Source organism: Moschus berezovskii, chromosome 2, assembly GCF_049115385.1.
Source record: "Moschus berezovskii isolate FMDL1 chromosome 2, NW_MosBer_1.0, whole genome shotgun sequence".
NCBI lineage: Eukaryota > Metazoa > Chordata > Mammalia > Artiodactyla > Moschidae > Moschus > Moschus berezovskii.
The window spans coordinates 8,685,818-8,701,463 of record NC_142461.1 but is presented as its reverse complement, the minus strand read 5'-3'; the positions used below and the strand labels follow the sequence as shown (position 1 = coordinate 8,701,463).

The 15,646-nt window shown below is 38.0% G+C and overlaps 1 protein-coding gene across 2 annotated transcripts in view; it reads right to left on the bottom strand.

The window, feature by feature from the left end:
• Nucleotides 1–15,646, bottom strand: part of MACO1 (macoilin 1) — a 68,754-nt gene that overhangs the window by 44,068 nt on the left and 9,040 nt on the right. For both annotated transcript variants that reach the window (XM_088843613.1, XM_055397361.2), the window contains exons 2-4: nucleotides 8,366–8,507; nucleotides 6,701–6,827; nucleotides 1,607–1,730 (exon numbers count right to left, since the gene is read on the bottom strand). In XM_088843613.1, the coding sequence (XP_088699739.1) occupies nucleotides 1,607–1,730; nucleotides 6,701–6,827; nucleotides 8,366–8,507 (393 nt within the window). The remainder of the gene's footprint in view (nucleotides 1–1,606; nucleotides 1,731–6,700; nucleotides 6,828–8,365; nucleotides 8,508–15,646) is intronic.

Genomic DNA, 15,646 nt, shown 5'->3' with positions numbered 1-15,646 from the left:
AGTAAACACAAATAAATATGTCTGTTGTGGAAATCAGGCAGCTAGCATGCAGGACAAATCCCTGCGGAACAGCAGGACCGTTGGACCGTAAGAAGCTGCCCATTAGGCCCTGGCAATCTTCAAATACAAGAAGTTACCACAGGGACTGTTGGATACAGTGGCTAAAGTCTTTGATTAACATGGAACCTGCCTCATGCATGGTTAGGACTTAGGGATCTGTATGTTTTTAAGAACTAAAAAGGTAGAGATTTTATGAGTGGTCATAAGTAAACATTGCAAGCGTTAAAATCAAACACATCATTTGGTTTTCAATACTAGAAGGCAGGATCAAATTCAGGTGACTCATCTTCTTGCTGCCTGAGAAATGTCTGTCACCAGCTATTCCTGGAAAATTAGTTCATAAACACTCTATCAAACATAAATTAGGAATCGTTTAACCACGTATCTGATATTATCAGAGCCAACATTTGGTTTGCACCAACAAATTAAACCAGCTGTACTTACAACTCTAATCTCTGGGACAAAAAGTTGAAATATTTTCATTCAAGCCATCAGTCTAATATTGTTTCAAAGCCTCTGAAAACACTGTCAAAACTTTTCTTAAGCTTCATTAATGCTGTTGTTTAGTCGCTAAGTCATGTCCGACTCTCTTGCGACCCCACAGACTATATAGCCTGCCAGGCTCCTCTGTCCATGGGATTTCCCAAGCAAGAATACTGGAGTGGGTTGCCATTTTCTTCTCCAGGGGATCTTCCCAACCCAGGGATCGAACCTGCGTCTCTTGCATCTCCTGTACGGCAAGAGGATTCTTTACTGCCACCAGGGAAGTCTCATTAACATTAACACTTATAATTTATCAATTATAATTAGTCTAAATGTGATCACACCAAAAATTTATAATGACAAGTTAATTGACCAAGTTTATTTAATTCACTTGTTTGTGAAGACGTTAAACATATTGGTAACTATTTTTTGGTTGTTGATTCCTGTTTTGGTTTCTGCCATAAATATTAGCAAAAAATTGGTGTGTTTAATAGAAACATACATTAAGTGGTGATTTCTACAATAGATATAAACAAAAATCAAGCTTATTTTAAAAAATGTTTCATGGTTCAAGGTTAAAAATAATAGTCCTTAAAAATTATTAATAATATTCTCTTGCTTTTGTCAACATGCAAAGGAAATTTTAAAATCATTTAAGCTCCATGAAATTGTCATGTATTTCATCAAGACATTTTGGAATCATTATCTGATTATAATAAAAACAGATAACACATATCAGACACCTATATACATGGACCTAATTAAACACTTTACATATATCACCTCATTTCATCTTTCCCATGACACCCCATGAGACAGCTTCCCAATATATAGGTAAGAGAACTAAAGCTTAGAGAGAGTGACACACCCAAAGCACAAAGCTGTTAGGGGGCACAGCTGGGATTCAAATACTCATCTCCCTGACTAGAGGGCTCATGTTCTTTACCACACCATGTTGTCTTCTGAATTCATATAATATCTCTAAGAAAAAAGTTACAATTAAATTTACCATTCTACATTGAAAACACTGAATTGGATTATAGATTAAGAATATAATACTCACCAGTGAGCAGCAAATGGGCGACAAAGGTCTACATGAAAATTTTTGAGATCTTTAAATCTAATTGCTGCTTCAATATAAACAAAGAGTATCCAGAGGGATACTGTGGGCAAACACACTCCCCTTTCTGTGGGAAAGCAGCAGAGAGACAAGCATCAATGAAACATTAACTAATATAACAGATGGGTTGTTTGGGAGACTGGTTCAACTACAGTAACTTTCACTGAAGACTTTGAAACTAATTAAAAAGCAATTTGATCCAAATTGAAAGTTTTCATATGGCAAAACATGCTATGGGATCACAGACAAAAATAAAAACTAGTCTTCTGGCAGAAAATATTTACAACATATGTAAAACAAAGAAATCATAGCCCTAGCATACAAAGACGTCCTACAAATCAATAAAAAAGGCAACTGAAGAAAAAAATTTGGAAGTTATAAAAGAAAAAAAGTGTGTGCGTGTGTGCTCAGTGACTCAGTTATAGACAGCTAAAAAAACATGTGAAAAGATGTCAACTTCCCCACTGATTAGGGAGATAAAAAATTTTTAATGAGACTTGATTATTTTCACCTATCAGATAAAACCAAAATTTTAAAGATGGGTAATAAATAGTACAGGGAAAATGTGTGAACGCCTTCCCTCTCATTCTTAGCAAGAATATAAATTGGGGTAACTTTCTTATAAGACAATTTGGCAGTATAATTAAAAATACTTATACCTTTGACCCAGAAATTCCAATTCCAGGAATCTACATTATAGACATATAAAAGAGCCCTGGGATAAATATATAAGAATGTTCAGTGTATTATTTGCAATAGCAAAAACTAGAATTTAGAATTAACTTAAATGCCTATCAACAGGAACTGCTGAATTATAATAAATCTATTTAATGAAATATGATGCAACTTTTCAACAGGATGAAGATCTGTATTACCATAGAATGATATATAAAAAAAAAAAAACCCACAATTTTTAAAGAATGAATTATAGTACTAAGAAATGTTTCTAACATTCAGTTCAGTTCAGTCACTCAGTCATGTCCGACTCTTTGCAACCCCATGAATTACAGCATGCCAGGCCTCCCTGTCCATCACCAACTCCTGGAGTTCACTCAAACTCATGTCCATCGAGTCGGTGATGCCATCCAGCCATCTCCTTCTCTGTCGTCCCCTTCTCCTCCCGCCCCCAATCTTTCCCAGCATCAGAGTCTTTTCCAGTGAGTCAACTCTTCGCATGAGGTGTCCAAAGTATTAGAGTTTCAGCTTTAGCATCAGTCCCTCCAGTGAACACCCAGGATTGATCTCCTTTAGAATGAACTGGTAACATTCAAGCATTATTCAAAAAAGTTTTTTTCTTAACTACAAGCTCATTTTCCTTTTGTAATTAAAAACAATCTTCAACAGAGGAAAAAGCAATTTGCAATAGAATAAACAAGACTCAAATAATCAGATAATTTTCGCTGGGTTTTAGAATCAAAGTCTGTAGGCTAGGTCCATCCGTATCAGGACACAACTAATAATGGGATATTTTATGAAGATGGAACACAAAGACATGAGATCTATAACTCTGGAAAGATCCCCTTTGAGAGTGTATAAAGCAAGCCAGTTACAGAAGAGACAAATGGAGGGAAAACTCAGTGACCTGAAGGACTAGATGGCTTTTTTCTAAGATTCTTTGGAATGGATGAAAGAGAAGAAAAATTACAGAATCTTGGGACGAGAAAAATTAGTCCCAAACATTAGTCCCACTTAGTCCAGCTTCCTCATTTTATGCAAGAGTAGAGTGAGGCCCAGAGTTTATATAAACTGTGTCCAAATTCACAGAAACAATACTGAATCTGCTTCTAAGGAGAATTCAAGTCCCCACAGACCTAGTCCATAAGATAAGAAGATGGGCAAAGTCCTGTGAAAACAGCTAATGGCTTCAACCATTCTTATAGATTTAATAAACTAAAAAAAGGGTATTTTTGCAAGGTAGGAAGACAAAGGCAATCCTTAGGATTGTCCATTTTCAAATTCATTTAAAAATACATTTTAAAAAATTTACATTCTGTAAATATCTAATTTCTATATTAATTTCTAAAGTCATCATAAATAAAATAAGCATATTACAGGAAAAAATAGAAAAATTTGGACAAATTACTCATATTTCTACATCTAAATAAATAAAACCACACTGAAAATATTTTTGAACTAGTTTAATAGTTATACAGTTTTGTATCCTGTTTTCTCCCTCTTAACAACAAGGAAAAAATTAACGACATTAACATTTTCATGCTCTTGTGGCAGTATATACAGTTTCATCAACCATTCCTAACATTCTTTTAAAAAATGTTAAATTTTAACAACGAAAGAGAAATTAATCCCAACCTATAAAAACTGCACTCATATTTACTGGGCCTAATAAGAACACAGGGTTTATACTGTTTGCTCACTAACCACTCCGAATTAAAATGCGTGTCATAATTTAGGTATTCCGACATGCATTTCTGAGCCTAGAGCTAAAGAGAGACCAATATCATTTATTACATTAGCTTCATTGCTGCCCTGTGGGTCACCTACTGAATTCCATAGGTTCTATTAATAGTTATATGAGTAGCTTTTTCTCAACTAATAAGATACTATTAAAGCAACTGGTTCCAAACAGGAAAAGGAGTACGTCAAGAATGTATAATGTCACCCTGCTTATTTAACTTATATGCAGAGTACATCATGAGGAACACTGGGCTGGAAGAAGCACAAGCTGGAATCAAGACTGCCAGGAGAAATATCAATAACCTCTGAAATGCAGATGACACCACCCTTATGGCAGAAAGTGAAGAACTAAAAAGCCTCTTGATGAAAGTGAAAAGGAGAGTGAAAAAGTTGGCTTAAAGCTCAACATTCAGAAAACTAAGATCATGGCATCTGGTCCCATCGCTTCATGGGAAATAGATGGGGAAACAGTGTCAGACTTTATTTTTGGGGCTCCAAAATCACTGCAGATGGTGACTGCAGCCATGAAATTAAAAGACGCTTACTCCTTGGAAGGAAAGTTATGACCAACCTAGATAGTGTATTAAAAAGCAGAGACATTACTTTGCCAACCAAGGTCTGTCTAGTCAAGGCTGTGGTTTTTCCAGTGGTCATGTATGGATGTGAGAGTTGGACTGTGAAGAAAGCTAAGACAAAAGAGTTGATATTCTTGAACTGTGGTGTTGGAGAAGACTCTTGAGAGTCCCTTGGACTGCAAGGAGATCCAACCAGTCCATCCTAAAGGAAATCAGTCCTGGGTGTTCATTGGAAGGACTGATGCTGAAGCTGAAACTCCAATACTTCAGCCACCTCATGTAAAGAGTTGACTCATTGGAAAAGACTGATGCTGGGAGGGATTAGGGGCAGGAGGAGAAGGGGACGACAGAGGATGAAATGGCTAGATGGCACCACCGACTCGATGCATAGGAGTTTGGGTGAACTCCAGGAGTTGGTGATGTGGACAGGGACACCTGGCGTGCTACGATTCATGGGGTCGCAAAGAGTTGGACACGACTGAGCGACTGAACTGAACTGAACTGAAAGCAACTTAGAAAATCATTATAGTTCATCAAAGTCATAGATTATCTGAGCTGGAAGGTTCCTTTAATTATTATCTAGATCACTCCACCCTCATATGACAGAAAAGAAGCTGAGACCTAGTGAGAATAAGTGTAAATGGCAACTCACTCGAAACTGAGGCCCAGGACAAGAAAATACAAGTAAAACCTGGTATATAGAAAAATGAGGAAAGCAGACTAAGGAAGAAGCATGCTAGCTCACAAATTCAGTCAGATATGAGAGAATGCTAAAGATGGAGAAAACCATGCTCACAGCAGATACTTTAAAAATACAGCTGAATTGTGTCTCCTAACATGGAACAACATCATCCTTCTAGCATTTAGAGAAGATGACGAACGCTGCTCCAGAGAGCTTTTATTAGTTGGTGCTCTTTCAGTGGTCAAAATGCTACAAGTTACAGCTGGGCCTAGGAATCAAGTTTCATGCGGCTTTTGAAGACAAGTGCGACATCCCCACATGTCTGTGAGCCAGTCCTCACATCCCCGTGTTTCCTATGTGCAGGCTTCGTAGCGGACTGGAGTTATTAAAACATCTTATCTCATCTTAGTTTGTAATAGCATAAGAATAGCTCTAAGAAGAAGGGAGGTGACTATGTAGTTCCACTCAAGCCAGGACACACCTGAAATGTACATTGTGGTTTAGAGAGCCACTAAGAACTAGGGAGACCAAAATGGTGAAAGTGCTGAAAATAACATACAAGGAAACGCTGATGAAATCGGAGATGCTCTGTCTACAGAAAAGAACATGAGAGGATACAACAGTGTGTTTTAGCCTAAAGAACTGTTAACACAGACGGAAGAGTACACCTATTCAGCGTGGCTCTGACACAGGGATCCAATGTTGGATTAGAGGGATGGTCTGTAAGCCCGCTGAAATGGAAAAAAAAAAATTCCCTACATTCCCATATATTTTTCTGGAGAAAGCACTTTATCAACTCAAAGCGATCAGTGCACCCCAAGACAGTCAAGATATCCTGGGTCAAAAGCGTAAGGAGGAAAATTCTGGCTCAGTATGAGGAAGAATTTTCTATTCCAGTTGCCCCAAAACAACACTAGTAAGTTTCTTGTCACTGTAGATTTTCAATCAGAGATTAAAACATCATGTGCCAGCAATGCTGTGGGGATTCTTATACTAAGTAAGGGTTCAACTAAATGACTTCTGACATTCCTTTCAATGCTGAAGCTGCAGGAGCATTTTTCTTATTTGGCACATGGCTGTCTTCAAGTCTACCTAAATAATAATTGCTTCAATTTTTAAAAAAATATGGATACTTCATAATGAGAGTTGATAACTGAAAAGCCTACAATCAAAATATCAAATCATAACGGCTTAAACTTTTAACAAAAAAGAAATATACTTTAAAGGTATACTATAATCTATTATGAAAAGGGATCTTTAAAATGTCCATGTTAAACTCAATTCTAAATAATTTATTCAAGGAAATCACATTTCAGAAGTTTGAATCTAAGATTTCGATGTATCTAAGAAACCATTAAGACTTACCTGTGTGCCATACGTATTGAACCCACACATATGTACTAGCAGCAAAAAAAAGCCATTGAATGGGGATAAATAGCAGACATATTATATTTGATGTGAATGCTACACAAACAAAAAATACTGAGAAGGCCTAAAGGGAAAGACAAAATAAAAAGCACATATTAGAACTTGTTCATTTCAAACAGAGATTATTAAAATCACGTTGAACAAAATCTCTGAAGCTGCTATGCAATAACTACAGAGCAAGTTACAACAGGAAATTTTAAATATTTAAAATCACCCATATAAAAAGATGTGGTTAATTCAGCATTGAAGAGTAATCCTATTTATGGCCTCAAATCATGAAGAATTGGACCAGAACAAATTGAGGTTGATTCACAGTGAGTTTATTTGGACTCCACAGGTGGGTTACCTAAAAGAAACAGAATTTAACACAGAAAATTCTCCTCTCAAAACATTACTAAATAGCCTCATTCTTAAAGGACAGGCTGTTGGAGCAAGGATGAAACACAACTGTGGTTAAGAATAGCATACATGTCCAGCAATGCAGCTTCCTCTGGATACATCATTATCTACTGCTAACAGGACAGGAGCCTGAAACCATCTTTCCAAGGCATGGATTTGCTCTGACCAGAGTACCAGGCCTGGGTAGAGAGTTACAGGTTTAAGATGTGACTCTGAAACACAACAGAACTACGGGTCAATCAAGGGAGCAAGTCCAGGCCTGCGCCCTTGCTCTAATCCAGCAGTTCTCAAAACACAGTCTGGGGATCCCTGGGGATTTCGGAGATTCTTTCAGAAGTCTTCCAAGTAAAATAATTTCGTAATAATGCTAAGGCATTATCTCTCTCACACTCATTTACTCAGGAGTATGGTGGTGTCTTCTAGAATACATGACATTGATATTCACTGATTAAAATCACTGATTACATGATTACATGATATTGGTAACAACCGAAGTAGATATGAAAATCAGCTGTCTTCTATTAAGCCAGACATTAGAAAGGTTTTCAGAAATGTAGTCAATCTTTCAATTTCCTGTTTTGGAAAATACAGTTAGGTTTTCATTTTAAAATTTAATGTGTATTAACATGTAATGGGTTTATTATAGTTATTTTAAGTGATTTAAGTATTAAATTTTCATTTTAAATTTAAATTTTATTTTAATAAACTTTAAAATTTTTATTTAAATTAAATAAGCATCAAAATTTTTCCTAGACTTAATTTATGGATAAATGTAACCCACACAAATAAAAGCCTTCTGGAGTCCTCAATAGCTGTTAAGAGTGTAAAGTGTCTTGAGCACAAAAAGTTTGAGAACCACTGTTCTAACTCTAACCCAATCACTAAGCCAGAGGCTCCAGAGGTACTTCAGAGTAGGGCTGGATAGGTGATTACTGCTTCCCCCACTACTCTGCCTCTCCCTCCTGAAAGCCTCCCTCCCTCCCCTTCTTTTCACTGGAATGGGAGAGGAGGAGGGAGTGTCATGATTTGATCAATGGATTTAGATAAAGTGGCCTGAAAGGGCCGTTTCAGCCCACAGACCCTATTAGCTCAATACAGTCACCTAAGTATTGCTAATAAAACCTTTAAACAGTTTCACTAGCAGTTACTGAAGACGTTCTTAGAAGGCCTTTATACTTGAAAAACATGTATTAATGAACATACCAGTCCCTGGTATCTGAAGGAATCATAGACACTCCTGATGAAAAGCCAAAATGGCCACAGGTACTCAAATCTGAATTCCAGGACAAAATCTGCCAGGAGGACAAGTGCCCACACCACCAGGAACTTCAGGTATAAAAATGTACTGCAAAATATAAAGATAAAGAAGTCAAGGTCACTGGTGAAGAACTAGAAAACGAAAATGCACTACTTTATTTAAAAGAGAAAAAAATATCTTCCTATACTATGAAAACAATGGAGATAAAAGACAAAAAGAGATGCTGCCCTGGCCCATGTAAATTTTAAAAGCTCTGGTGTTCATTCTGAGACCCACAACTATCAAAATAAGATGATGACCCAAAATGCTTAATTCCATTTAAGATGGAAAAAGCCCATTTAAATTTCACCACTATTTTAAAATGTGCTAAGTGTCTGACTTCAAAATACTGCAACACTCTCAAAATTACAGCTTTCAAGCTGTTCGTCATTAGAAGAAATGTCATGGTTGAGCAGCTTCGAATTTGCTGTTTCCCCACCCCTCTACATCTGTTTGAAGTCTTTGAAATTCTTGATGCACATCTCTACATGCTTGAAGAATTCTGTATTTTTCCCCCCGCTTTCTCTTCTTGCCTCTCTCTATAGTATTCATCTGCATTAACCAAACAAAAACCAAATAACTTCCCCAAATAGACAGACATTAACTTAGGGAGCAGATGCCAATCACTTCTAAAGGCTATGAGGGTATCAAAATGTACATTAAAGGAAAAACCGTGAAGGATCCCAGCATTGCCCTAGCTGAGATGCTGATGTGTCCTCCCACTTCCCTTTGGACTTTTGTGAAGTAGGAACACACTTTGATAAGCCAGTCAGAACACCTATCTAACCACTGTAGAATCTCAAAGCAAAGGAAGGGCTTGGATTAAAAAAATAAAAACACTTCTCATATAATCTAAAATCCCTTTCTTCAAATTCACTAGTTGTATTAAAGATAATGAAGCTTTCAAACTCTGCTTATTAATAAGTCTCTAAGGTCTTGAAATTAAAAGACGCTTACTCCTTGGAAGGAAAGTTATGACCAACCTAGACAGCATATTAAAAAGCAGAGACATTACTTTGCCAACAAAGGTCCATCTAGTCACGGCTATGGTTTTTCCCGTGGTCATGTATGGATGTGAGAGTTGGACTGTGAAGAAAGCTGAGCGCCGAAGAATTGATGCTTTTGAACTGTGGTGTTGGAGAAGACTCCTGAGAGTCCCTTGGACTGCAAGAAGATCCAACCAGTCCATTCTAAAGGAGATCAATCCTGGGTGTTCACTGGAGGGACTGACGCTAAAGCTGAAACTCCAATACTTTGGACACCTCATGTGAAGAGTTGACTCACTGGAAAAGACTCTGATGCTGGGAAGGATTGGGGGCAGGAGGAGAAGGGTACAACAGAGAATGAGATGGCTGGATGGCATCACCGACTCGATGGACATGGTTTGAGTGAACTTCGGGAGTTGGTGATGGACAGGGAGGCCTGGCGTGCTGTGATTCATGGGGTCGCAGAGTCGATCATGACTGAGCGACTGAATGGAACTTAACTGAAGGTCTTTAAGTCTAAAGTCTTTAGTCTGGTCAGTTCTAGAGCAGGTTAAATATAGGTATTTTAAAAAAAGATTTTCCAAGATATTCAGGTCAGAAATGCCTAAATTCACTTTGACTTGGGCTATAGCTTTGCATTGTGTTCTGCAACAGAAACATTCCAATACTGCCATGATTAAATCAGCTGTTTGAATATACCCCATGAACAATAAATCAAGACTTCTAATAAATAATTTTAAAATATATTAAAATAAGGTACAAAAAGACTTATATTCTTGGGGGTAAAATTAATAAAGTAGGATCCAGTATAGAGGATTCTTCCGATGCCCTATAAAGCCACACAGGTAAAGAATGTCAGAAACAGACACAAAAGACCCTAAATGTTATATAGTGGGGTTCGCTGGTGGCTAAGACAGTAAAGAGTCTGCCTGCAATCTGGGAGATGTGGGTTCGACCCCTGGGTTATAGTATCATGGGGATACATAATTTGCAACTAGAGTCAATTTCTAATACTGATTCTTGGTCGAACTTCTTTAGGCATGACAGTAAGTTCTGATGAAGAGGTTTGCTGTAGAATCAAGGAACCCAAGGCAAACTAGAACACAGGTTTGAACCTTAAGTCTGACTTTTACTTTCATTTTACTGGAGTCATGTTAGCCAGATGAGAACAGAGCTCTCATTCTCACTCATTAAAGCCACTGCTGATCCAGGAAAGAGCGAGGTATAGTTTGTTAGCAGGAATAACTAAGTCATGCAGGCATTAGGGAGCACAGATCTAGTCTGAAACTAGACTTCCAAGTTTGGCTTTAAAACTAAGTGGTTTTCTCCTTGTAGCTGAATAAGACATGGCAGGCACCTCCTTAGGCTAGTTGTCACTACTCCCCAAGTGGAGAAGCTAAGAGTTCTACCAACTACTCTCTGCCCCAAATGCTCCCAATTTCACTGTTTAGACAGCGTTATGGAGAAGTAAATGGCTACCACTCCAGTATTCTTGCCTGGAAAATTCCATGGACAGAAGAGCCTGACGGGCCATAAAGTCCACAGGGTTACAAAGAGCCAAACATGACTCATCAACTAAACAACAACAAATCTTAAGAATGGCAACCTGTTGAATACTTTTTAATAACTCTATCATTTAAACCTATAAGGCATTACAAAAATGATTATCTTTGCTATAGTGACTACTCGTTTCCAATTCTGTAACTCAAAGGGGTTCCTTTTGATCTATTTCATTTCTTTTCAAACAACTGCTTTCGTAACTCTGATGTTCCCTGACACTCAGATCTTATGGAGTCACGTTGAAGTATACATATAGAAGGAAACTTGATTTTTCACAAACATGTGCTGTATCTTCAGCTTTCCTCAGGCTCCCCCTTCTAGGTGGGCCTACCTCTAAAATCAAGAGGCATTCTTAACAGTTGATTTTACTCTAGGAGTAGTTTCAAACTTTACAGATTCACTTCAATCTAATAGTTTTAGAATGTTTAAGACAGTTGCCTGATTCAGTATTCACTGAGCCTTCTATATCAGTAAATTATGCCTATACTCCGGGAGTTGGTGATGGACAGGGAGGCCTGGCGTGCTGTGATTGATGGGGTCGCAGAGAGTCGGACACGACTGAGCGACTGAACTGAACTGAATCTTCTATAGGTGCAGATACAAAAGTTAAAAGAAATTTAAAATAACTGCTCATCAGTGTAGAAAATCTGACTAATTCCTTTCTTTCCATATTCTGAAGGTCATAAGATCTTGACAAATCCAAAGAGATGACATTATAGGGGGGAGAAAATTTTAGAGTTTTAAACCATTATTATAACATTCCAAAATATTTCTATTAAATCATGAAAAAATATGCTATACTTAATCATATTTTTTCATGACTTATGGCTAACTTGTTGTTACTTTAATTCTCCAATCCAAATAAATTTAATAATTACTGGAAACTATCTTGAACAAAAATTTAAAGCATAATTGCAACCAAAAGATATTTCCCATAATAATATCCTGAAATAAGGGCAGACAAATAATATCTTTTGATAGTCTAATAACTTCTACTCTGGGTGCCAGTGAAATACAGAAGAGATATGCAAATATTAGGCTTACTGTCGGTGACCTTTTCACAGTGGATATTAACCATAAGATTCGTTTTTCTCCCCATTCTATTCCTACCCTTGCCACTTACAATCATTTTTAAAAATTGAATCTATTTAGAAATATGTCCATCTATGGATTAATCACCTATGACTAATGAGAGGTAGTACTGAACATTCTTTTTTTCCCCCAACTAAAAGTGCACTTTCTCTCTAGGATCTCTTAGAGCTTGTCACTTAGATCATTTTCTGGAGTCACATAATTAATTGCCATAGGGTGGCCATAAATCCTCAGTACCTGACCTTTTCCCTAGGCAGACTAATGGCCATATAGTTCACTTGGTCCTCACCACAGAAATGAGTCTGTGAAATATTTCTCTGGCTGTGCTAAAAGTGAAAAGTGAAGTGAAAGTCACTCAGTTGTGTCCAACTCTGCGACCCCATGGACTATACAGCCTGCCAGGCTCCTCTGTTCATGGAATTCTCCAGAACAGAATACAGGGGTGGGTAGCCGTTCCCTTCTCCAGTGGATCTTCCCAATCCAGGGATCAAACCCAGGTCTCCTGCATTGCAGGCGGATTCTTTACCATCTGAGCCACCAGGGAAGCCCCTCTGGTTGTGCTAGTAATCATCTACTGCAATGCCAAGCTTTCCTGTCCTCTCTGTAATTGCAACTGTGAATCCCTTTTGCCTTTCACTATGGAGCATGATACTTCTTGAACCAAACTGCTTTGTCTTCTACTGTTATCAAATACTTCTTCTTATTGGACATCACCTCTCGAATATTCGCCCAGCCTCTTGTTCAGCTGGTATTCTGCTAAAAGTCTTATTATATGTAATTGTAGTCTTGCTACTCAAAGTGTGGTCGGTGGATCAGCAGCATCAGCATCAAGTATGAGCTTTTCAGAAAAGCAGTACTTCTGGGCCCACCCCTTATTCAGTCTAAGCTTATGTTTTAACCAGATCCCTAGACTCTTTAAACTCTAGTGTGCATACACTAAAATTTGAGAAGAGTACTGTCTTCTGTATAAACGTCTCACAGTCAAAGAACTCCCACTGATTTCCACAATGTCTCAAAAAGAAGACAACAATCTACTCAGATAATCAGTACTTATCTCCAAACTGTTAGCTGTCCATCCCTCAACTAGGAACATTCAAACTGTTCAGGGTCAATTTTTCTACATTTCTTTCTCAGTCACAGATAAGATCCTTAAAGAAATACAACTTAAACTAAATGAAACACTTCCACTACTCCTTATCCTTCAATACATGAACATTTATTCAAAAAAGGCCTCCTTGACCCAACAGTAAAGACTGGTACCCCATTACATGCTCAGAGTATCCATACCATAAGAATCATATTATAGTTAAATAACATTTTGTATGACTCTTTAAATGCAAAGTCCATGAAAACAAAGGAGCTGCCCATTTTGTTCCCTGCTTTATTCTCAATGCCCAGCACAGAACCTTAAACACCAAAGAAACTTAACAAATACTTGTTGAATGAATGACCTGCCACGCATAAGAGTATTCAGGACCAACAGTAGGGCTTTTATCAAAGCACACACTTACAATAAAGGGAGAGGGAGAGATGAAGCACAGACGACTAGGAAGGGGGTCTGAACGAAGCAACAGCAACGAGGATGACAGATACAGCTTCTCCCGAAGGGTTACCATGCACCTGCTCCGAATTTGTTCTCACCAGTTTTTCCGCAAGGAAGAGAGGCATCTTATCAGCTTTGCTCTGGATGCCAGATCATCACTCCATTTAGCTTACCTGACACTGGCTCTGACCACTGTGAGGGTCCTCAAAGTTATCTTCTATTAAGCCTAATATTAAATAAATCTGTAAAAATGTAAAAGCATACCACTCTTCTCATGGATTTATTATTGCTATTTTTATATGAACTAGTATTTCAAAATTCTTGTCTTAATTTCTAACCCAGCAAAAATTTTAGATATAACCCATATAAACAAAAGCTCTTTGGACTCTCAGTCACTTTTAAGAGTGTAAAGAAGTCCTGAGAGAAAATATTTGAGGAATGGTGGTCTACAGAAAGTTGTGCATGAGCCTCAAGACTAGAATCACTGCTATGTTCTGCAACCAATCCTTGTATTAAATCCAGAAAAGGAGAGCAGCCTGAGAAGACCTGACCTATTCTGTATTTTTCTTTTCTATTCTGGGCTTCCTGCAGGCTGCAAAGAAAACCATGCTGAAGTCAATCACACACACACACACACACACACACAGGAATCACACACACACACACACACACACTGGAATCACACACACACACACACTGGAATCACACACACACACACACTGGAATCACACACACACACACACTGGAATGACAAATCTTAACAGGATGAAATACATCCAGTTTAAAAAGAAAAAAACTCTAGATTGTAAATCACTGAAAAAAGCTTTCAAGAATTGTTTGTATAGCATTTTTCTAAAGTACTTATGACTCAAGATATCAAAGACATGTTTGTTATAGTTCAGTCACTAAGCTGTGTCGGACTCCTTGCCACCCGCTGGTAACATGCCAGGATCTACCATACTCCACTATCTCGCAGAGTTTGTTCAAAATCATGTCCAGTGAGTCGGTGATGCTATCCAACCATCTCATCCTCTGCTATTCCCTTCTTTAATGACAGGTACTCTAACCTAATGCAACTGGAAAGTTTAAAGTTTTAGAATTTCTGCTTCAAAAACCCTTTCAATAGTGTGGACGCTAGGGGTTTGGGATGAAAATATGTGAAGACATCAGGAGAAAGAAGACAAGCCAGAGGCCCTAAAACCTGTGCTAACATTGTATAAACATTAGAGACTTATTTCATAAGTGAATCAAGTATTATGTGTTATATCTTCAACAGTAAAGATCATCTACCTAATCACACTTAACATTTACATTGCCCTTGTGCTCAGTTGGTAAAGAATCCGCCTACAATGCAGGAGACCCCGGTTCGATTCCTGGGTCAGGAAGATCTGCTGGAGAAGGGATAGGCTACCCACTCCAGTGTTCTCGGGCTTCTGTGCTGGCTCAGCTGATAAAGAATCCACCTGCAATGCGGGAGACCTGGGTTCGATCCCTGGGTTGGGAAGATCCCCTAGAGAAGGGAAAGGCTACCCACTCCAGTATTCTGGCCTAGAGAAATTCATGGACTGTATAGCCCATGGGGTCACAGAGTCGGACACGACTGAGTGACTTTCACTTTCACTGTGTAACTCTTCTAAAAGCTTTCATATTAAAATTATCTCACTTTTATCCCTACAACTATCACATAAGCAGGGCTGTTATTGCCATTCAATAGAAAAGAAACCTGAGGAACACAGAATAGGCTGTGGGGCACTGCTGAAAGAGCAGAGGAATGGAACTTAGGAGACCAGAGAAAACAGTGAATTCTACATGCATTGTTGTGTTGCTACTCAAAGATAAATTTCTATGTATAAAAAAATGGGTAAGATTAACTGTGGAGAAAAACCAAGAAACTTGCATATAAGACAGAAGTCTATTTCTGTTAAGAAATACTTGTTTATCTATATGGATCATACTTATAAATTATATCACAGTGATCATTCCAGAACAGGAGAACTAAGGTTTTT